This window comes from Sinocyclocheilus rhinocerous, unplaced genomic scaffold, assembly GCF_001515625.1.
Source record: "Sinocyclocheilus rhinocerous isolate Xijiao unplaced genomic scaffold, SAMN03320098_v1.1 scaffold1112, whole genome shotgun sequence".
NCBI classification, from domain to species: Eukaryota; Metazoa; Chordata; class Actinopteri; order Cypriniformes; family Cyprinidae; genus Sinocyclocheilus; species Sinocyclocheilus rhinocerous.
In genome coordinates, this window is record NW_015657961.1 from 89,721 (window position 1) to 114,675 (window position 24,955).

The window sequence follows — 24,955 nt, forward strand, 5'->3', positions numbered from 1 at the left end:
ATGTTTGTTCGCGCTTGCCTTTAAAATCGACACGTACTGCGCATGTCTACATACCTAACACGTACTACGCACGCGCATGACGTCACCGTTTTCAAAGATTCCCGTTTTTGGGTGTTTACACGGAAACGACAACGGTGGCGTTTTCAAAAAACTTGCACTTTGAAACCCGTTTTCAAAAATATGCGTTTTCAGTCCCCAAAACACTGTTGTCGTGTAAACGAACAGACAAAACGCATAACAAGTTTCCCGTTTTTGGCTGAAAATGTTGTCGTGTAATGTTAAACGGCCCAATGAAAACGAGGCTGTGAGGGATGGATGAACAGTCTTAATGTAATTTTCAAACATATGTTTTCCACTTTTGTTGGTTAAATGAGACAAGAGTACAACCTATTGAATTGTAGTTCTATTCCTCACAGCCTCGCTTTTGTAAAAAATGAAAATATTTAATCTAAAAATGACAATTTTTTCATCCTCATTTCACTCTCATGGCATTACAAGCCTGTATGATTTTCTTTTCCTGTGCAACACATAAAAGATATTCTGAATACTGTGCTGGCTGCTCCTTTCCATACAATTTTAATGAATGGGGAATGGAGCATCAAAAAGGTTATAGTAAAGACATTAATAATGTATATTAATAATTAATAATAACAGTAAAGACAATAATGTTACAAAAGATTTCAAACGCCTTAAAATATATGCTGTTCTTTTGAACTTTCTTTCAACAAAAAATCCTGAAAAAAAGTCTCAAGAATCAGACCAGGCCAATTCATGAACGAATCATTCAGACCAGTTTTATGAACTACAGTAGATTAACTGATTCTTTGAAAAGATCAGATTCAAGTCAAGTCACCTTCGTTTTTAAAGCACTTTATACAGTAGAGCTTGTTTCAAAGCATCTTCTCAGTATTAAAAAGGAAAGTAACAGAATCAATGATACAAACTTCAAAAATGAGGCAAATACAAAGTCTGCTATAAAGCAGCTGTAGCAAGAAAATAGTGTCAGATTTAAAAGGACCATTCATTCATGAATCAGACACTGGGACTTCTCTCATGAACACTAGGGCAAATCTATATTCAGAAGACTTAAAATATGTATTTTTTAAAAAGAGTCAAATGGCTCACTTTTGTCATACAGTACTTTTATGTCTTTTTGAAGCTTGAAAGCTTCAGTCCCCATTCATTACAGTTGCATGGAAATATTGGCCAGCAAATTCTTCGAAATTTCTACTTTTGTGATCCACAGATAGAAAGTCATACTGATTTAGAACAACATGAAACATGAAACATTTTTGACTGAACTATCCCTTTAAAAATGGCGTCAACCCTGACTAAAGTCCATACATAGGACAATCAAATAAAACTGGAATGTGTGATTCTGTGTATGTGTACAAGAAGCGGACTTCAAAAACCCAGAGAATTATAAATAACCATGTAATTTACACCGTTCATCTTGCCCAAGTGAGTTGATGCCAGCGCCACCAACAGTTCTCATGTGTGCAAGTGTGAACGTGTGTATACCGAGTGTGCAAGCAAGGGCATGGTGTGTATGTGTGTGTGAGGGTTGCTGTGTGTCTTACCTGGCCGTGGGGTCCCATCATGGGGTTGCTGGTATTGTGTGGGGGAGGCTGTGCGTGTGGTGACGGCTGCGAGCCGGGAGGCCCCTTTAAGAGAGAAGAGGGAGATGAGAGATGCACAGACGGCCTTCCAGTGAGGCCTGCTGCTGCCGAAGCCCTTACACAAACACTCACGACTAACACTCAAGACACAAACTCACTCAAACTCATTCACCATGTACTAAATACTGGTGGGACATCTAAAGCTAGCGTGTGGAGTTCAATGCAAAATGGCTTTTATGAGAATCAAACAACTATTATTTCATGCACGAAGTTCTCAATAAAGCATGGCAGGTTTTTATAGATTAACTTCATCATTTTGAAGAAATATGTGTTTGAGACTGATAAGTGAGTCTTCAAATTCATACTTCAGGCTAAAAAAAGTTAAAACACCAACCATACAAACTCAACAGGACTGAGGGACATTAAACGTTCAGCTTATGTTGACTTAATGTATCAGAAAATACTAATCACTACAAATATGGATGTACTAATATCAAAACATTGATAAGTGGATAATTATGTTTATATGATAACTGATGTTACTCAAAATATTTTAAAAATATCAATATAGATACTAAAATTCTGTTATTTTATAAAGCATAAAGTAAAATATAACAATGAAAAATGTAATTACAAATAAAATAAACACATTAAAAATGTAAAACGCAAAATATATGATTCATGTGAATTTAGGAATCAAAACATTTTAAGTATGAAGAACGGATATTCATTTTGACATTTGCTAGAGGTTACATTTAACCATTATTAAACGATTAGTAATAATATAAAAATGTCATATAAAAATAAATAAATATAAATATTTAAAAAATTAAATTAAATTAAGGAAAATGAGAATGCACAATTAAATATCCAATACTGACCAATAACAATAAATAAAACAGTTTTAGTTTTAAATAATTAAAACTATGTACACAAGTTTTAAAAAAGAAAAACAAAAAGGATGCACTCACTCAGAACACCTTAGCAAACACATAGCAAGGCCCTTTTACCATGGTGGCAAGTTTTGCATGAGCAAACACCACACACAATTTCTTCAAAACAAGTAAAAATAGTTTAGCAGTGTTGTTTGTCTACAGTATGTGTGTATATCCTTACGCCATATAACTACTGCACAGAGCTTCTATTAGTGTTCATTAATGATCAATAAGCCATTGAGCTCAAGACTAAAATGATTCTGTAAGGAACATGAGACTATATGACTAATAACTAACAAACAACAAAGGAGCTTTGCTTCTTTTCCTCTCTCTCCCTCAACAACAAGCCTGAATGTGAAACATATGGCATTATGGGTCCCGTGCACCTATATTAGAGTCCCTACAGAAGTATTCATCCAATCACGGTAACTCTGCAGTCCTGCCTCACTGGGGAAGGATCTCAAAACAGCGATAAATAAAAATCACTTCTGACACCTTTGAGAAGATAATAACCTGCCACTTACCAGCATGGCTATCAACAGAGAGAGCCCTTCAATCTTCATTCTCAGGCCCTAAAGGGGCAGTTAGCTTGACAGTATTCATACACTGTGAATGACGGCCGCTGGACATCTGCAATAGTTCTTCTCGACCACTCGGGGGCAGTGTTAGCAAAGCAAACCTCTCAGCAGTAGACGCGTTTATGCAACTCACAGAAGTACAACTATTTATTTGTTTGAGCATTAAACGTCTTCACTATTAGACTTAAAAACATGCAGTAAACAGATGCATACGTTTCTATGCTAAACATACTGATGTAAACGGGTCGTTTTTGACGTTTAATGACAAAACGAAAGAAGGAAAATAATCTTCGGAGGGAGGCGGCAGAAGAGGCTGTTTCAGTAGTTTTTCACCGCCCTGTCGAGTCTGTATATGTGGTTGTGACCCGCACTTATTACCGCCTCTTGACCTTTGGCCAGTGCTCAGACCTCAGACAAGCCCTCCCGCTGTTTTCAGAGGGGCTGAGGAAACCATCCATCCTGCACGACCGGAAATCTCCACACTGATGACTAGAGCTGCCACACTGAGCGCAGCCGCAGAACAACACATCTGCCCAGGGTGCAACACTGACCCACCCACGCCAACAAAAATAACACAACCGAATGAGATGCAGCACATTCAGAGTCTGACAAGTGGCCTAGCAGATGCTCTGATACACAAATGCAGCTGGCCACGTTTTTTTTTTATACAGTTTTTCTGTTCTTTCTCTACTGTCTGTATGAATAAAAGTGACCAGAAGGCCTAAACATACTAGAGAATTAAAGATAAAAATAAAAATAAAAATTCTGTCATTTAATTATCTTCATGTCGTTCCAAACCTGTATGACTTACTTTCTTCTGCAGAATACCAAATAATATATTTTGAAGAATGTTTGTAACTAAAATGCTTCAGGTCCCATTGACTTCCTTTGTCATTTTTGTCTACACAAGGGAAGTCAGAGGGAACTGAAAATATCTGGTTACCAACATTCTTCAAAATATCTTCTTGTGGATGTCAATGGGAACGGAAACGGTTTGATTAGCAAAATTTTGTCTTTATTGTTCTGCAGAAGAAAGAAAGTCATACAGGTTTGGAACGACATGAGGGTGAGTAAATGATAACAATTTTTATTTTTGGGTGGACTATCCCTTTAAGCATTACTAGGTTGATTTAATTGCATGGGACAACATTCATTTAGTGATACAAGCAGCCTGTTTATAAACACATGCATGAATGATGTGAACTACTAAACACTTGTGGCTTAGGTAAGGACTTTTTGAGCTGGTTTTGGGGAGATTTTTGTTTCCGATTTAGCCGTGACCCGTCTCTGACCTCCCTGTGAGAGTGGATCGCTGCGGGGTCTGGCATGGGACACTCCACTGACTGTCCCAGAAACCATGCACTGATACAACAGGAATACTTGAGCATGTGTGTGTGTTTTCCCTGGCTGACTGAGGGAAGGATTAGAGGGTCTAGGGATGCTCAAGGCCTCTTTAACTCACAGTAGCACTGAGGTCATGACTGTTCATTTCACCTCATCTCACACAGCAGTGGTAGCGCTCACTCTGCTGCTCGCCGTCTGCCTTTTTCTGCTAAACATCTTCAGTAACACCCGTTCACTTCCACTCCACCTGACTTCCTACACAATAAAAGCAGAGGTGCATGGTATATTGGCGACCATATTGGCAAATATTTACATTTTTTTTCTATTATCCTTATTGGTGTGATTAGAAAAATACTGGAAGCAGACCATACCACAACTTGTTCTTTACATAGGCTACATTTTTACATATTTCATATGGAAAATCTGGAGTACCAAATCAAAGGAGTAGGCACGCTTTTTAATGTTTTTAAAAGAAGTCTCATGCTTGGCTGCATTTATTTGATCAAAAATACAGAAAAAAATAGTGGCATCTTTACATTACAATATATTTTCTATTCTAATATATTTTAAAATGTCATTTATTCTTGTGATGACAAAGCTGAATTTTCAAAAACCAATACTAAAGTCTTCAGTGTCACATGATCCTCTAGAAATCATTCTAATATGCTGACTTGGTGCTCAAGAAACATTTCCTATTATCCATGTTAAAAACAGCTGCTTAATTTTTTTCTAGTATTCTTTAATGAATATGAAGTTTAAAGCATTTATTTGAAAAAAATAAAATGTCTAACATAATAAAATGTTAAAAAAAAAAACTCTTTGAAAGTGTACATTAAATCAGAAAAGACTAAGTATTTTTAACTACTTTAGGTCCCTTTAGACTTTTAGACATGAAATTTACACGGTATGCCAATGTACTTTAAAGATAGTATATTATGTATATTCTAATGTATATTCATTTTGATTCCTAATTTGACTAGAATCATATAAAATCCTGGATTGAAGCACTGTTTTTATTTAATCAACAGCATAGCATGGATCATACTCTCAGCTACTGTATCAGTAATCTGCTATAGCAAAAAACTTATCTGCAGTATGAGGTAAAATTTCTATATTGTGCATCCCTAGTAAACAGATGAATGAACCCAAACCCACACTGTCCTGTTCTCTCAATGATGTGGTAGAAAGTAACCAATCTCAGGAACAGCAAACACACACACATGCCAGAACACCTCACACCTCTTCTCTCCCTCCCCCAGTGCTGAGCTGATATAAATAGCACTCCTCTGCTTCTCCAAAAATCTCCTCCGCACCTCTCTGCACCCTCCTTCTCCTCAAACATTTCCCCTCTATTGCTCTCCCAACCCTTCCCTCCCCATTCAGCAGAGATTCCAGACAGCCGTAGAAAGCGTCTCCTCCCTCGGTTCTGCCTTATCACTAACACTGCCAAATGCCAGGCCTGTCCATCACTGAGCAAACGCTCCACCACCCCCGCTGCATCATGGGAAGGGCTGTGGATGTGTACAAGCATGTTTGATTATGAGGCTACAAGTGTCCATACTTGTATGTGCTTATCTGAACGGGACATTTCATGTAAACACACGGAAATGGGAATAAAAAGAAAAAAAACTCTTGAACACAATATATCCAAAACCTCACCTCACGACAAGTGGAGGAAATTTAGATGAAAAACTAACGTCTGAGTATGTTATAATTATTATCACGATTACTAGTGCTCTGAAGATTAGAGATACTGAATATTAGAGATTTGAAGCCACGAATTATTATCGATGCACCAATATTCAAATACTGGGCGTTACCAATAACTTGTTAAATTATTTTCATCTTATGGCCGATAGCTGATAAATGGCCAATATTAAAATTCTACAAAAATTATATATAATTATATAGAATACATAAAATATTTTGTCTAAAAAAGTTACAAAATAAAGACACATAAAGTAAAATTAATAGTTATAAAAAAATGCTGCAGTTTTTTTTTGAGAATTTAAACGATATTATAATGCACAATGTGAAAATGGATGTTCATTTTGAGAGTTTTATTAGTGTTTTTAAAGATTAACTTAAGGTTAGTTTTAGATGACAGAAAAGGTAATCTAAATGTAAAAATAAGAGAAATCAGTTACATCTTTAAACATCCAATATCAGCCAATTCCATTAAATAATAATAAATATAAAAAAACCTCTAGAAATGGCGATAACATGGTACCGATATATCAGGCATCAATACTAAAAATTTTACGTTTTTGCACTGTTTGTACTAGAGGTCGACCGATAGTGGATTTTACCGATACCGATAGTTAGCGCGCAGTGTCACGTGTCAAAACAAACAACACGTGCTGTTAGTGATTTCCACCTCTAGAGGCCGCTCTTGTACTGTATAATGGCAGCAGACCCTTCTCAGCCACTCCAGCAACGGACGAAACCCGGAAAACTATCGGCATCGATTTTTGCCGATAACCGATAGTTCCGCCAATCAACTATCGGTGCTGATTAATCGGCAAAACCGATGAATCGGTCGACCTCTAGTTTGTACTACACACACGTATGGCAACTCAAATCAAGTGGCTTGAGAACAACTTTTAATCTGGCGGACAATAAAACAGGCAAATAAACGAGAATGAAGGGAGGGACCATATCCAGGGAACAGAATATCATTAAGACTTGGCTTATTTTGACTTGTGTCAGCAAGTAACCACCTAGCAACAATTAAAAACACTCAGAACTCCTTAGCAACTGCAAAGCAACACCATCGCATAATGGCAGCAATGTTTCCACAGGCGCTCGCATTTTCTTCGGAACAAATAAAATCTAGTTTAACCTCAATATTCCTGTACAGACATCACTGATTAAGAAGCCTGCTCTGTTTTCATAGGCCATCCGTTTAAAACGGCTTAAGAAACCGATCAGATAGAAAACGGTAACTGTCCACTAAAAAACACATCGCGTTTAACACGTATAAACGTATAACACCTTCATGAACACAACACGGCCTGCAGGATGGAATGAATAAAGCTGCAAGCAGATGGATGGAGGTATGATAAAGAAAGGGAAAGAGAACGTTTAGCAGGGAAGAAAGAAACAACAAAATATTTAAAAGAGGAACAAACTCATTCAGAAGCACATGAAGAGTGAAAATCCCATTCGTTCATTTTCTCTCTCTCAGAATCACGGTTAAATGTTTTGTAACACAGTTAATTGATAATCAGTCAATCTCCAGATTTTAGCCATTTAGTAACCATGGCGATTTCCATTTGGGATCTCAAAGACTTGAGACAGGAAGTGTAATACAGCTCCAGAAATGAAACTACAGCTACTTTCCACTAACAATTAATGATCTAAGCCTCCATCTTACCGGTGAGGAATACTGTGTGGAAAAAAACAGAAGTTCAGAATGATCTCACACAGACAGCAGAGCTCCAGGCTGCTGTCAAGCCGCCCACAGCCATAGACAGACCCACCAGCAGCACGCGCACACAGAATGAGAGAGACTGAATGAATGAATGAATGGAGCGCAGATGTGACAGGGTGATGAATGGAAAAGAAGGCAAGGAAGAGAATGAAACCAGCTGTGCTTACCTGAAAGAAACCAGGGGGCATTGGTCCGCCCGGCATGCCGTCATTGGGGGGCATGTTGCCCATTACGGGGCTGGGGGCTGCTGCTGCACTCTAGGAAATAGACAGAGAGAACAAGATAGCATAGATATTAGACAACCCTGATACAATACTAATATTACACGAATGCTACTTTGATTTCGATGTGACATGATTTATGGTGCATTGTTTGGTCCATCAATAACAATATTGTATCAAAACAGGTTTTTCAAACCCTGATGCTGATATCTGGGTCATTTGTGTTATGCAGTAAATTTACATGTCTCAATAATATCTTCATATATTGGATAAAAATATTAAATGCACAATTTGTAAAGATGAAAATCATATTAGTTAATTTTCGCTATTTTTGACATGTCAAACATTAAAAACTGGCATTTTATTAAGTAATATTACATTTCTTTTTCATTTTCTGTTCCAAATGTTTTACTTGAAAGGGAATATTGTTTTAATTGGTAAATAAAATTAGAGGGGTTAATTTATTTGTATAAATTATAATTTTGATCAAACAAAAAAAATAAGTTAAAATAATATTTACAAAAATAAAATATTATTGACATTTCTACTATTATTCTTAACACTAATATATAGATTATTTTATAGATTTCATATAGAATATATAGATTTTTTTATAGAATATAAAAATAGTTATATTTTAAATATATTCTGTTTTTTTTTTACTTTTAATTCATCAAAGAATCCTAAAAAAAAGTCTCACGTTTTCCACAATAAATATTTTGCACATAGCTAAAAATTCAGTTTTGGCATCACAGCAATAAACCTTAAAATATATTTATTAAATGCTAACTGAACAGAAAAGTTATTTTAAATTGTAATAATATTTATTGCATTTGTCAATCAAATAAATGCTTTTAGGACAACATTATTTATCCATGACACTAATAAAACAACCAAACATGGCATGAGAAGAAATTTAAGTTTTTTTTCAGCTGCCTTACAAGACAAACGCTTTAACAACATAGTGAGCAGATACAATACAACGCAGACCATAAAGAAACAAAACAGGCAGAATTTGCAGTTTGTTTAATTGCAGCAAACAAAGCTTTTAGATATACAATCTCACTACATGGCTCTTAAACAGAGCAGAGTGCAAAGTATCAGTGTGCAATTATACAAGTAAGATCACTCTCTGTAAACCCGCACATTCAACTCAAAGAGTGTTAACACGAGACGTTTATTTGCATCAGAAAAACGCCTGCACTACAGCTCGGCTCTTGTGTATCTGTGTACATACTTCCCCTCATAAAAGGGGCATAAAACAAGCAAACAGAGTGAGAGGAGCCTCAAGTGGAATCTCCTGAGCTAGTGGAACACTTAGAGACTGGGGCCCCTTTCCTCCGTTGGCCCCGTTCCCTCTTTCAAACCTCTTTAACAGTCTGCTGCTGGGAGCTTGTGTGTTTGCCAGTCTGCCCTGTTCTATCAGAGAGAGAAGGAGACGAGGCACATTGTGTGCGTCAGTGTATGTGTGAGTGAAAAAGAGACTAAACAAGGAGGGAAAGGAGGGAAGATAAAGGAGAAAGTAAGAAAAAGAAAAAAAGAGGGAGGATTAAAAAGCAAGAGCAGGCAGTCGGCTCACACACTCCCTCCCCCTGCTGTAACTCAAACCTCTCTACAGCCGCCTCTGACCTCAAACACACACATACACAAACTCACACAGCCTCTCTCTCTCACACACATGACCCTTGGGGTCAGTGGGCGGAGCTTATTTAGAATGGCTCCTCCCATTTACTCCACAAACACAAACACTGGTGAAGGCTGATATATGAAATACTCAAGGATTTTGCTGCTGATATAAAATAAAGCAACACTGCTAATGACTTTTATGTGCTTTTTATTTGGCAATTATGTTTCCTACCAATTAAGACTACTTTTACAATCACTCCTTGCTGTGCATCTCACAAATATGGCTAAATGTTGCTATAATGACAAAACTTCAAGTAGCAAAACGGCTTCTAAAGTTGATTCATTTCTGTGAAGCAGTTAAAGTAATTAAAATTAAATTGGCCATTTCAATGAATCAATTCATTTAATTGTCAATTCATTGATTCATTTGCACCATCACTCAGATGTTAACAGAAGTCCCTGAAATATATTAAATATTGAAAATGATTTTGCTGGCAATATAAAATTAAGCAACATTGTGATGATTTTAATGTGCTTTTTATTAGGCCATTAAAGACCGTGTCATTAGACTAGTTTCACAATTCCTCCTTGTCTTGTTTCTCGAAAGCATGACAGCGCTAAGACAGTAATTCAGACTTCAGTAGAAAAAGTGCCATTAGATTTGGCAAGGTCGATTACTTTCTGTGAATTAGTTCAACCTGTCATTTTCAATTAATTAATTAAAAAATATGATTAGCTGATTTGTTTGCATCATATTTTTTTTTAAAAATTCAAGTTGTGACAAAATTATAATTCACCTTATCTATTTTTTAAACAAATGTTATAGATCTTATTGTGAATGATTTATCCATGCATACGTTTCCTTTTTTTTACTATATTTTTTGACCTCCTAATTTTTTATTTAAAAAAATTGTGAAAACTAGAGTCTTCTTTCTGGTAACTTATGTCAGACTGGAAGGTCACATTCAGATCTGCCTCAATCCAATCTACAACTGAGGAACTTAAGTTTTCCCCATAACTCTTTTTAGCTAGATGTATATCACAAAAAATATGGAAGGAAAAAAATCAGTCAATATACATAAAATAACACTTGTGGGTAAGGAGTAGTGGTCGACCGATATTGGTTTTTTGACAGCCGATGCCGATATCTTGGAAAGCAGGGTGGCGGCGAGTAAACAAAAACATTCACTAGCCAATGGCGATTCAATTGCCAAGGTGTCGTCCGTAGAGGGTTGATTTAATAAAAAATATAATAAAAAAGGAAGTAAACACTGTAACCAACAGGGCACTCAGTATTCTGCTGTCATCAAAATAAAAGCCCCGCCTCGAACGCATTGGCCAAACAGGAAAACTAATAGGCCAATGCCGATATTTTAAAACTGCCAAATATCGACCGATATATCGGTCAACCACTAGTAAGAAGTGTTTATTATTTTTTTAGCTGTATTTTACTTATAAAATGTATACAATTTTTTTTTAAATACATGGCAATACTAAATGATTGGAAAAAATATCTCCTCTTTTTGAGAGGAAAAAAAAACTTTGACAAAAGGTTGAAAAATGTCAAGAAATTATCTTCTCAGCTTATGTCGTGCTGCTACAACACACGTAAACACACTCAAGAGGCAGGCAAGTAGTAAGACTGAGGTAGAGTTTGCTCCTAAACACATACTCACACACACACACGTTGTGATACTGGCAGCTGGTACCGATCAAATACTCAGGGGAGGTGAGTGTTTGTGAACAGTGTCTGGTTGCCTGTTCCACCTTGAGATCTGTGGCTCTTATAGAGCTGTTATACAGCATCACCCCCTGTGCCATACACACACACACACACTCACACTCAGTCCCCCCTCGCCAACCCAACCAATCCCAGCTAACACAGCAGTACAGGGGGCGTGTAGTGAACCGTAACCCGGGGCGACCGGAGAGTATTAGCGCTTGGGCTCCAGCTCTTTTACGAGGAGAGAGAGAGACTGCGGTGGCTAGATACGGCTTCATACACACACGCACACGCTTAAACACACAAAGAGCTGTGTATACTGCGGACAGAGGGGAGGGACACGAGAACTGCAGTGTGTGTGTGTGTGTGTGAGTAAACCCAAGTCCTGCGAGTAAGATGCTGCTCTGTTCAGGTGCATAAAGAGAGAGTGAGGAAGAGGGGGAGAACGAGGCCTCCTTCGCCTTGTTGCCATGACAACCCCGACCTCAGCTCTCCCTCTACAGTGCCATTAAAACCCTCAGGCCGTCAATCATCCGCCAGTAGGGAGAGTGTGTGCATGCGTGTGAGAAGGGAGGGACCAAGCTTTTCAGCGCTCATCTCGTTTCTCACTGATTACTGCCATCATCTCATCAAGCCATTAAACAGCAGCTCATTTCGGTATACACACCTCTACACCAGCCACTAGATAACAGTACTCATGTAAACATAAACATACACACACAACATGCTCTCTCGGGTATTCCGCTTCGCCAGGGTACTCAATACCCGCTGCACAAGTAAACAAACACTCGAGCATGTTCGCATAAACACTTTTTTAAATCTCAACAACAGAACTAATATTCGACAACCAGTGCTTGAGAAAATAGACACACGTAGCTCTGATAAAAAGTACTGTGGGTGTACCATGGTATATTACGAGTATCAGACAGAAACACCATGGTATTGTGTGACTACCATATTCACATACCTCAGCATTTACTAAGCGTGAGAATAATAAAAAAAACGAAATACTAAAATAAATAAATATATATATATATCATGTGAGAATTTTAAATAAAATTTTTGACTTGAAAAATTAAATCCAGGATTTGTAAAGCACTGCCGCTTGATAAAAAGACCACCAAGGCTGCTTCTCTCATTCATTTACATTTATTTCAACCAGAAGTTCAGTCAATTAAAACTTCAAATATCTAAATGTTATCGGGCAGAGTAGTGGGACCTGAGGCATCCCTATATGACTTACTCCTGTAAATACACTCTTCTTTGAGGATGGACCTCTGAGCAGCTGTACAACTCTCTCCTGATGGCATTCTCTCCGGTGGCTTCCATATCCCTGCTTTTCTCTCATTCCCGTGTGTCTCTCGTCCCTTTTACTCTGTTCCCATCTCTCTCGTGTTCTCCAGTGTAGCTGGAGTTGAGTCTATAAAGATTAGCTGGAGAGACCTGCATGCATAATCAAGCTGCAGACAGATGTGTGGTTAACTGAATGGGAGATGTGCATGTGTAAGAAGGTGTGAAGGAAAGTGAAAGTCAGTTGTGAGGTGAGGCTAGTCCACTAACTAAAGCTTATCCAAGCACAGAGCTAGCAGGACCTTAAATCCTTTCTGTGTATGTGAACTCTGGAGGCCTAAAAATGATTTCAAGAGGTCGTCTCTGCTGAAAATGTGTAATCTTCTTTCTCTAGTCTGTTTAAAATGTTTGTTTTTAATTATAAGTCATAGGTCAATAAAGAAAAAAATTGTAGTAGAATTTATGAGGAGGGGATAATCATGGTTGCCAGGTCTGTGTAACAAAACCAGCCCAATTGCTACTCAAAACTAGCCTAATCACTGTCCGGGGAAAATTGATTACCAAAATTGCTCCAAAATCGCATTCAGGGGGGTTCCACCTCAGTCGAAATCGTGTTCCGGAGGGGGGTGGGGTTGGGTGATTTTGCTTCAGCCAGCAGGCTAAAAAACAACCCGTGGCAAAAGTATAAAGTATCTCAATTCTGCATGAAAAATACAGACTTGGCAACAGTGGGGGTAATTAATGCGAGGCACTAAACTAACATTAAATAACAATAAGCAAAACATGTCTTACAGTTTTTTTTTTTTACTTTCTTAACAGTTAAAAAAATGACTGTTCATTATTAGTTCATGTTACCTCAAGTTTACAACTTCTGATTATAATAATGTTTAAAAAAATCATCATTTATTTATTATAATTCTCTTTACTATCTATCTATCTATATAATAACATATATAATAAATGTTTATTTATAAAAATACACAAGTAATACACAAGTAACAAGTAATATTACAAACATTCATAGTAATAACATAAAATGTTTTCCAAACTCATATTTTGTATGAGTTTGTGTTATATTTTTTGTTGTTGCTGCACTACGGTAAAACCCAGGAAAAAGAAAGAAAGGGGAAAAAGTAGCATTAACTTACACCAACAAAAACTAGCCACCAAATTCCCATAGCTTGTGAATGTCCTTTGAAATATTTTAAAACCTGAGAGAGACACCATCCTCATCTTTACTGCTTTCATGTTCGTCAACACAAATACAATCCTCACCAGCTTTGTCAAATGGAAACACAAGCATCCCATGCTGACGATGTTCTGCAAAACAGTCGCTGACATATTACTTTATAATGTGATAATTGGACTAGTGACAGCAGGTTAACCAAAGCTGTCTTTCTGAGCCAAAGCACGTTCATCGGGTCATTACGTTCAGCTCAGACCTGCGGCCTGGAAACCGATTTAACGCAAACACACAGATATCCCAGAGCGTGTCTGTTCACATGAGCCGCACATGCCGGTGAGCGCTGACCCACTTGCTCTCACCTTTCACAGATAAGACAGAGACAAACACCTGTGTGGGAAAACACACAGCAGATCCGTCTCGGCAAACTTAACTCCGGCGCTGTGAACTATTGATAATGAGGTGAACGTGCTGAAGTACTCTAACAGAACGAGAGAGAGAAAGAGAGGTGAAAGCCAGGCCTTGTAGCCTTTCATTAGGCCAGTGACAGCCCCACAGGGAGAATACTGTGTCACAGACCTCTGTGAAACAAAAGAAATGAGGGGACAGAAGCGGCTGCCAAGACCACACTGCTAATTGGAGATAATTAATGCCATTAATTAGGCACTGAGAGGGAGGGATGGAGGGAGGGGGAGGAAAGCAGTATATGCAAAAGAGAAACAGGAGAGGGATGGAGAACAGTACAGGGAGAGCACCGAGGAGTTTCTGGTGTGCGCTCACAGTGTCCGATTCCTCTGTGACCCGGGTAAGAGCGGGTCGACAGCACCTCGGAGCACACCTTTTGGCCCGCGGAAAATACGCAATGCAAAATAAGGCAGTGCACTTTTAAACTCGCAGCTGCAGGGAGAGTTACAGGCAATGCCCCAGCTTAAAGATACAAGGGAGGACTGAAAGAAGGCATATTATATACAGTAACACTGCTCGTTCTCTTAATCCACAGGCAAAGAAGTGAACGCATGATGTGTTTGGCTGTACATGTATTATACCGACTGAAATACAGATGTATGACTGGGGTTGGGACAATATACAGTGTGTGTGTGTGTGTGTGTATGTGTGTATGTATATATATATATATATATATATAAATAATCAAAATTTTAAAATAATTGCAAAAAAATATGTGGGGTTGGTATGATCTGCTGCTCAAGAAACATTTGTTATTATTAAAAACAGTTGTGCTGCTTAAAATTTTTGTGAAAACTTTTCTAATCAATTGAATGCATGAAAATACAATTCATTAATTAATTGCATTAATAAAAAAACAAGCCTCTGAATAGTAGTGCATGATAAATTATCCATAAACAGAATTTCAAATAACAATTAATAACTTTTATAAATAAGAGCCATGCAGTGTACAAAGCTACAATGGTTTTGAATCTTTATTTTGGGCCTTTTTGCCTTATTTTGATAGGACAGTAAGTGTTGACCGGCAGCGAAAGTGGGAGAAAGAGATGGGGGCAGGATCAGGAAAGGTCCATGAGCCGGGACTCGAACTCAGGACGCCAGTAGTGAAACCGAGCTATATGTCAGCGTGCTGCCTTGAGGCTATCAGTGCCGACAGCTACAATGATTTCAAAAGTACTGGTACTTTGTTACCAAATCGATATTAAAAAATAGATAAAAGTCCATGCATACAAACTTGACAAAAAAAAAAAAAACAACTCAAAAAAACAAATATCACATAAAAAGCTGAAATACTGGATTTGTGCATTTTTCTATGTAAATGAAACTTTAAAGACCTCTTTATGTAAATTATGTTGATCATATTAAATCAAACAACAGTGCCAAAAAAGAAAAAACCTACTCAACTGCTCTTAATATCTTTTTAACTAAAAATGTGAAGAAATATCTAATTAATTAAGTAATACTTGAAGGTTACAAGTCACTGTTTTGATAGAATTTTTTATTTATATCAACATTTAACTTTCATGTTCAACAACTGCAGCATCACAGTATCATTTAATTTCACAGGTATTTAAACTGACTACTGAAATTGTGGTATAGTGACAACCTATGCCATACTAAACCAAGGTATGACTGAGCCACTGTGTGAGAGATAAGAGAGAGAGAGAAAAATGTGACGCAAATAAAACTAACACATTAGAATTAGCCAACCAAACTCATTTTTGTCACCCAAAAGCCTTTGGCAGGCACACTCCTCCTTACACACTGACCTGGTCCCAAACTTGCAACAAATCCTCCTCACACTTTTGAAGCGACACAACGAGCCGCTACTGTAAATAAATATGGGTGAACACTGTGGGCCTTTGGGATATAAGATTATAAATGGGAGCAGATTTAAAATTTGCTTGAACTGACCTCAATGACCTCACTATGACCAAAATCATTTAGACAAGCACACATTTCGAGCGACCGGTTTTTGTGTGGAACCTCCTGCGTGCTCCAAGTTAGCTTTCCACTAATGTCCTCAGCAGGGTGCGAGCACACAGGTCAGATAAACAACCGGCCACAACATCTCTTAATCCAGTGTAAAGCCGGATCTCAACCCGTAAAGAGTGCAAGAGCTCAGAGGATGGACTGACAGGAAAGCAGACATAAACATCTCAAGCTATACAGATGCTACTGGTGGTCTATGAAACTGTCTGCCTGTAATATAGAGCTGAAAGCAATAGGGGGCGCTCTGCAGCAAATACACTTCCCTGCCTTTCATGTTGTATGACCTGCCTGTAAATAAATTAAATTACCTCATTAATTGACATAATCGAATTATATTGCTAAACAGAATTAATCAACATGCTTTATTTAAAGAGACAGTTCATCCAAAAATCAAAAATAATTTACTCACCCTTATGTTATTCCAAATCTGTCTGACAACTTTCTTTTTTCTGTGAAACCCCAAAGGAGATATTTTGAATTTTTTTATTTTTTTTTACCCCATTAACTGTATGGGGGAAAAAAACACAATCTTCTTTTGTGTTCTACAGAAGAAAGTCAGTCAGAATGGCATGAGGGTGAGTAAATGATGACCGAACTTCATTATTGGGTGAGCAGTTCCATAATTTCTTTAACAAAATACTTTTAGAACAAACGTGTGGCATTTAAATCTGCTTTGGCCCTGATCAGATGCTGAAGATAAAGAGTGTGCAGTCGAATAAAGTTGTCAGGGCTTCCTCTCGGCATCTGGCAGCTCGCGAACAGGCACTTGCATGTCATTGGGGCAACCTGCACCAGCGTCTCCATGAATAAATAACAACACACCTCAAAATTTCCCTGCAGGCCATGCCAAACACCACAGCACATACAGCTTTATCACTCCCTCAATGTCATGGAATTTCATCCCCTCTCTCTCTCTCTCTCTCTCTCTCTGTGCTGGTGCTTAAGACAGCGTTATGCAATGAGAAGCAAAAGTGTGTGTGTCTGAGTGTGTTGTAGGGTGTGTTAGGCATTAACTATACATTTAGAGTGATCTCTGTTTTCCTTTAGATGTTTAACCCCTCCCCTACAGTCGACGCTCCTTTTCCATCCAACTTCTGGATCTGATTTGAGCTATAGCTCATGCACGCACACTTTGAACATTTAAAGGAACTTCCATGTCATTTGTAATCATGTCTATGCTGACACACTGCCATTACAGGGTACGGTTGCTAGATGCACAAAGCTACAAATAATTTTAAGAGTGTATTCTCAATACAACATACAAAAATGTTCCCATTTTCATTATAAAAGCATGTTTTTAAGAAATGTTTTTTCCTCAAACTGGGAAACTTTGCCTTTACTACATTTTACCATAATAACCATAGTTACTGCCACAACACCAATATTGCAGTCATTTCATCTGGAAAATCATAATAAATTTGTATGGAATCTCAGTGCAAGAAGCTTTATGATTTTTTGGGAGATTTTGGTAGTTATAATAGTGACTAACCTAAATTGTTTCTTAATGGCTGAATATTGTTACATTTAAGATCGGATCAGAAACAATTATTAATTTGTTTTATACTTTTTGACATTCATTATAAATATTTTATATAATAAAAATAATAGTAACAACAATAAAAACAACAAAACAGAACCAATAAAGTAGAAAAGTGTTAACATAATAAAAAGTATATTATATTATATTACAATTCAAAAGTTTGAAGTTAGTACGATTTGATTTTTCAAATTGATCAATTGATAGTTACGTTGTTAGAAAAAAATTATTCTGTTTCAAATAAATGTTATTTTCTATTCATCAAATAATCATGAAACAAAATCATGGTTTCCACAAAATTAAAAAAAAAAACTGTTTTCAACATTGATCATAATAGGAAATGTTTCTTGAGCACCAAATCAGCATATTCGAATGACTTCTGAAGGATCATATTTAAATTGTAATATTTCACAAAATTTCTGGTTTTATTGTATTTTTGATAATTAAATAAATGCATCCATAAGATGACTATAAGACCATAAGAGAGCTTTTTTTAATTACTGACCCCAAACTTTTTAACAGTATATATTTATTAATAAGAAATAATAATGATCTCTCTCAAGTTTTAGTTAAAATAACTTTAACAATAACATCTTGCAGAAACAATGGTTACCACTGTATATTTTTAAAAGGGTCATGATGACTTAAAAATAATACAACACAATATAATACAAACAATGACAGTGCAAACCTCCAGGCAACAGACTGACCTAGAACCACAGACTTTAAGACTCCGGGGAGAGACGTACCCCCAACACACTCTCTTACACACACACACACACACACACACAACTAAGAAAATTCCAAGCTCTCCCTCCCCCTTCCTGCTCTATGCTAATTCTGTGAGAGAACGCACAGGCCGCCGAGTCCCAAGAGAAGGAATAGTGTCGCTTGCCTCTACCCTTCCCTCTCTTCCTTTCTCCCTCCCCACTATCGAACACCCCCCCCCCGCCAACAGGGGATGGGTGTCAGCAGCTTGCAGAAGCTGTTGCCATGGAGACAGGTCCTGTCTGCACTCCGTCCCCCAAGCATCCCAGATCAAGGAGGCAGAGGGGGGAAATAGAGGGATAAAAGAGTGAGAAAAGAAGAAGAAGAAAAAAAGAGTGTGTGAAAAACAGAAAGTAAGAAGGAAAGAAGAAACAAACTGTATTGGTATGGCCAATATCTGGCTAATTTGGGCTTATCGACTTGGCCAATTAAGATAAGTGCTACTCCTGACTTTGTCAATGCATAATGCACATTTTCTGTGAATATTTTAGTAAACAAGAGTAAATATTGAGTAAAATAAATGTTAATCATGTGAATTACTCTAGTTTATTTTAGTAATATTTTTAGAAAACTGGAGTAAATGACTGTTGATATACACACACACACACACATACATATACATATATATATATATTTTGCTTTGATCAAATTCTAAATATGCAATACAGTTTTTTTTTTAAGATAATGATCCGCTGACTGAACATTATCCTGCTTGTATCACTCCAACTTATCAAATAAATAAATAAATGGACATTAAATATTAATTTTGAGCTTTTATTATGCAGGAATAAGAAGACAGTAGAGTGATACGACAGACTAGCACAGCTATTTAGTAAATCGTCTTGCCAATTAGCATCGACCATTAGTGAGAAAATTCTACTTTGCCATGGATGACGGATAGGAAATGAGAAAGCAAAACACACTAGTGACGGAAGAGTGTCATCGTAAAGTATCATTAGTACTCCAATCCAGTCAGATCACATATCAAACTCTGTCATGCTGTCAAAAATGGCATAGTTTGATCGGCTTGCACCCTGTAAACTTGTGCGCTCTCACTCCAGAAGTTCAATGCGTCTGTTTCTAGTAGCTAACAGAAGTCAGTTGCGAGAACAAAAGGGGGTTTCCTGCTCTGGTTTAAGGGAGCGATATGTCATAACAGGACATGAGAGATGTCACTTTAAACTCTGAAACACACGAAATGAGAACAGAGGAGGAGGAGGAGGAGGAGGTCTGGCCTGAGGAAAAATAACAGATGTCTTTGTCCGCTGACTTCAGACTATCATTTAGACCTCCATTACATAAACCGTGATACCTCAAACAGTCATTTGCGCCCCTCAGGTGTCCAGTGCCGAGGTAAAGCGAGGTAAAATAGCTCAGCCAAGTCACTCCATTTCCCTTCTGCGAGTCTGAAGCAATAACTCCTGCGTGAATATGAAGTGAGCGCATTAATGGATGATAATGCAGGGGCTGGGAGGTCTTGTGCGAGATAACAGATGACTTTTGCTTGCATCTGGCCGGCTCATCTGTACCGTAATTGAACCAATCAGAGCCTGTGCTCCTTAGTCACCTTCTCTGTCACCATCAGAGGAGAAAGAGGGAGAGAGCGATGGAGGGGGGACAGCAAAAGGGAGAGAAAATTCCCTCTGTGCCTTAGCCAGATTAAACTGGCTTTGTAATCCACTTGGTTTTCACCCCCTCGTCCTCAGATCCGTGTGTGTGTGTGTGTGTGTGTGTGCACACACGGAAAAGATAGAGAAATAACACACACACCATAAGTCGAGGGGGGAAAGGGGGAGTGAGATTTCCGTTATAAACAAACCGCACGTGTTCCAGACACTCCAACATAAATATAAATGAGGAAAAAGATAAAAAAGGAGGCGCAAGAGATTGTGTGTGTGTATGAGAAAAAGCTGGACAGGGAGCATGGGAAGCAAAATAGTGCGAGTGTGTGGGCTCCTATCGTAACAGGAACGAGGCGGGATAACACTGTTTACACACACACGATCTCTCGCTGTCAGTCTGATGGTGTTGATGACAGCAGGACCGAACAGAAGATGCCAGGAGGTGACTGCTTCACGCTGCTGCCAGATAAAGAGAGAAGAACACGTCACATCACACAGCTATAGTGGGTGGAAGAGAGTGTGTGTGTACGATCAGCCCTCACTTAATCACACTCACTGGTGGGGAAGACCAAACATGCAAACCTACGAAAGTGACGTGTGTGTCACGACTGGTCAATGATGGATTCGTATTAATCTACACTTCGGTACAGCATCTCTGATTTGTAGAGGACAAGAATGAAGCCTCAAACAATTTGGAACTACAGGCAGCGTGCCTGCATTTCACGTGGGTCTCCTTTCTACTGTCCAAACAACTATTAGAGTTAGTTAAAGATTGTCAAATTGAGAGAACACAGAGTTCTTGAGAAATATTTTTGGTCTGTTTTAAACTAGACTTACAATGCAATGCCCCAAGACATCTGTCCGCATGTGTATGGCTGTGTATAGTGAATGAAAACGGACGAATTACATTTTTAGAAGTTCAGAAGGAAAGAAAAAAGTAAAGAAATTAAAAAGAAAATCAAAAGAAATTCAGAGGAAGACATTCAGAAAGAAAAAAGAGAAATATATTCAGAAAGAAAAGGGGGGGGGGGGGAAAGAAAAAGTTCAGAAAGAAAGAAACAAAATCAGTAAGAAAAGAAAAAAATCTGGAAAATGTAAGAAAATAAAGTAAGAAAGAAATTCAAATAGAAAGAAAAAAGAATCCGGAAAGAATTCAAAATAAAACATTTATTAGTTCTTTATTGATCATTATTTGACCTCACTAAATGACTGGTTGGGTGTTGGACTAGTCAATCAGTTGACAATCAAGAAAAAGTCAAATATGACTGAAGTACAACATCGACATTGAAAAACAATTACCGTTTGAAAACATAGTTCAACAAGTGTGACATTTAATTACAGTAATATGACAAAAGCTGAAAAAATTTTTTTTAATACCCTAGCTTACCAAAACACACTGAAAATGAGACCTCAAAATATTTCAATCTTTTTGGGAAAGAACATTATTTTGGATAAAAGGTAAACCATTCCTTCAGTTTTAAGTTTAGGAGGCCAATTACTTATGAATGAAACTAGCCTTAAATGAGAGCAGAGTGTAAGCATGTTTGTGTCAGTTTAAGTGCCTGTTCATCATGTTAGTCGTGACATTCACATCGGCTCTGCGGTGATCCTGTGACCTCTCTGAAACACACCTGCAACCTTGAGTAATTAATGATACAATGAAGTCAAACCATTTGATTGGTCGGTCAACTCGGTCTTCTTTAGGTCGCAAAAAGGAATTATTATAGTGAAACATAGGTTGAGGCGGACATTACTGATCGATTAAGTGTTTTTTTGATTAGTCAGTTAGTTGACCATCCCTTGAATTACTATGATAACAAAAATAGAAAATGGAATAAATTCACACTGTAACTGTGTCATCATGTGACATGATGTGAGGTAAAGAATTCCAGACAACAATGCCCTTGGATGACAGAGGATGGTGAAGAGCAAAGGATGGTCTAGAGCAGGAAGAACAGCAGTATTTTGCACATTAACGTTACCATGGACACCATGCCCAATGTGTGCCTGCTGTACATGCAGACACGGCCAATTTGAGCCTGTCTGTGTGTGCAAGATCTGTTTATACTGACACAAGAAAAGGCCACATTAAAGGGGTCATATGATGCTTTTTTAAAGATCATTATTTTGTGTATTTGGTGTAACAGAATATGTTGACATGCTTTAATGTTCAAAAAACACATTATTTTTCCAAATACTGTACATTATTGTAGGTCCTCTATGACTTGTAATATTTAATCAAAAACATTAACCTCCCCTCCCCCTCTCAACGACATCTCTTCTCTTCATGAAGTCAGAGTGGGAAAAGCGGTTGGACTATACGGACTGTCCAATGACCAGGCTTTTAGCACCCTTCGCCGGGAGTTTGATTGACAGGCGATCTGAACAATCATAATGTTGAATCTGCAGTTTTGTCCGACAAACAAACCAGACGGGAAAGTTAATAGATTAACGTCAGTAGAGTCGAACTTGAAAATGGTGTATTGTTGTCTGTTTCCACTGTTGAGACAACATATATTTTGATGTTCATTCATGTGTATTTCATGCTATAACTAGCAGGAAGAGATCTATTTCATGTTTGAACAGCAAGAACTGCGGCACTACAGCGGTAGGTCACATTAAAGAGCCACAAAAAATATATTTATTGTTTGTATTTCTTTAAAAATGACAAAATTTGAAAGCTGAGACTTATAGTTTCATTCCAAAAGTAACCTGCTCTGTCTTGTTGGTCAGATCGCCTGTCAATCAAACTCCTGGCAAAGGGTGAAATCCCACCCTACATTCCAGAAGCCGTTTCACTCGTCATAGGAAAGAAAAGACTATCGCAAACTTCCGTTTCATGCCGACTTTAAAAACAACTCCAGAGGTTGAAGAATGGCTGAGAACACATCTAAAACAGCAGATTCCTTCCTCTCCGTCTCCATGAAGAAGACCCTCATTAATTCATGGGGGTGAAGCTCACAGACATCAGTGAGCAGAGCAGAAACGCATTCCTCCGTAACAGTAATGACTTGGATAAAAGATAAATAAATGTATTTGTTGAATAAAATGTTAATCTTGCAGCTTTTACAAACATTAAAATCCTCTAGTCATTACTGCATTACTCTCAGCTAAATCTCAATTCTGATGAAGTCATGAGGAACTAGACCTATTGTCTTAAAGATCCTAAACAGATTTAAAGGGGTCATATGCTACATACACTTTTACAAGTTGTTTGAACTGAAATGTGTGTTGGCAGTGTGTGTACACAACCACCCTATAATGATAAACATCCACCCAGTGTTTTTTTTATTAATCTACTCAAATCTTTACCCTTTCTCAAATCGAGCCGATCTCAGATGCCTGTCTGTGTGTATTATTATTATTATTATTATTTAAATATCAACATTGCTTAAATTAAATAAGCACTTTTAAAAAATATATTATTTATATTATTTTTAAATATCAGCATTGCTTAAATTGAATCAGAACATAACATTTTATTATTATTATTATTTATATCTTCGTTGTCAACAAAATTTGTATTATTAAAATATCAGCATTATACTGCCCACTGGTCATTCTGCTAAAATCATTAGCAACTGACACATATCGGATGACCATTAATTCGAACCCAGGTGGTTTCATTACAATCATGTGGCTAGATTAAAGAAAAAAACAGAAACAACAGCCATACCAGCTGAGCTTCTCAATCTCAATCATGAACATTTCCTCTCACTGTGTGTCCCATTAATTAGTGCCTCGTTGAGAGCTAACGAACACAACTTGTGTCAACAGCTATAATGTAACAGTGTAACTGGAAAGCAAGTAATCTGTTGTGTTGATACTCTTGTTTGTTGCCATTAGCCGAGGCAGCACAGCGGTTCTCAGATGAAAGGGGGTATGTAAAGCACGCGTGTGCCGTCTGAATAAGCATAGATTGCGTTGTACACAGATGTAGAGTGTTGCGCCTCTCTTGAGAAAACAGCCTGCCGTAGGCCGTGTGTCCAAACACACATAAACATGCAGCATATGCAAACATGTCTGAGTGTGTACATGTACAGGCGCTCGTACCAACACAAACACACAAAGAAAAGAAAGGCGATCCAAGGAAGCCTCTTTTGGTTCAGGGATGGGTTTGGATGCCCAGCTGGTACTTGAGTCTGGTGTACTGGCGTCACCCCTCACAAGCTGCTACCAGCCAACACGCTACAACAGCACCAGATGCATGCCGTGCCAAGAGCGTCCTGCCAGCACTGCCGGCCAACCCTACCGGAGAAAAATAACATTTGTGTGGAGAACGAGAGAGGCTAACGGGAAGGAGTGTAGAGGAGCAATTTCAGAGTGATTGAGGAAGACCAGGAGAAAGAGATGGAAAAAGAAGTCTGGCGTGGCAGATCTGGGCTGGTAACTGAAAAGTTGTAGGTTTGAACCCTTATCAGCTGTGACACTTGTGCCCTATAGTTACATCCCATGTACCCCTGAAAATTAATTTTAAGTCTTTAGGTGCGTTCGACTTGAAGCACGGCTACAGACGGCGATCAACGAGAGTAGCCGCTTGCAGTCGGGGGCGGAGTTGAAAACAGAGCCGTCAAGCCGGACATTTCTGCTCCCGTTAGTGACGCTCGCGCGGGGTTTGC

General features: G+C 38.0%; 1 protein-coding gene across 2 annotated transcripts in view; it reads right to left on the minus strand.

The window, feature by feature from the left end:
* LOC107721784 (single-stranded DNA-binding protein 3-like) overlaps window positions 1–24,955 on the minus strand; it is a 60,494-nt gene that overhangs the window by 10,563 nt on the left and 24,976 nt on the right. For both annotated transcript variants that reach the window (XM_016529944.1, XM_016529945.1), the window contains exons 5-6: window positions 8,077–8,166; window positions 1,581–1,664 (exon numbers count right to left, since the gene is read on the minus strand). In XM_016529944.1, the coding sequence (XP_016385430.1) occupies window positions 1,581–1,664; window positions 8,077–8,166 (174 nt within the window). The remainder of the gene's footprint in view (window positions 1–1,580; window positions 1,665–8,076; window positions 8,167–24,955) is intronic.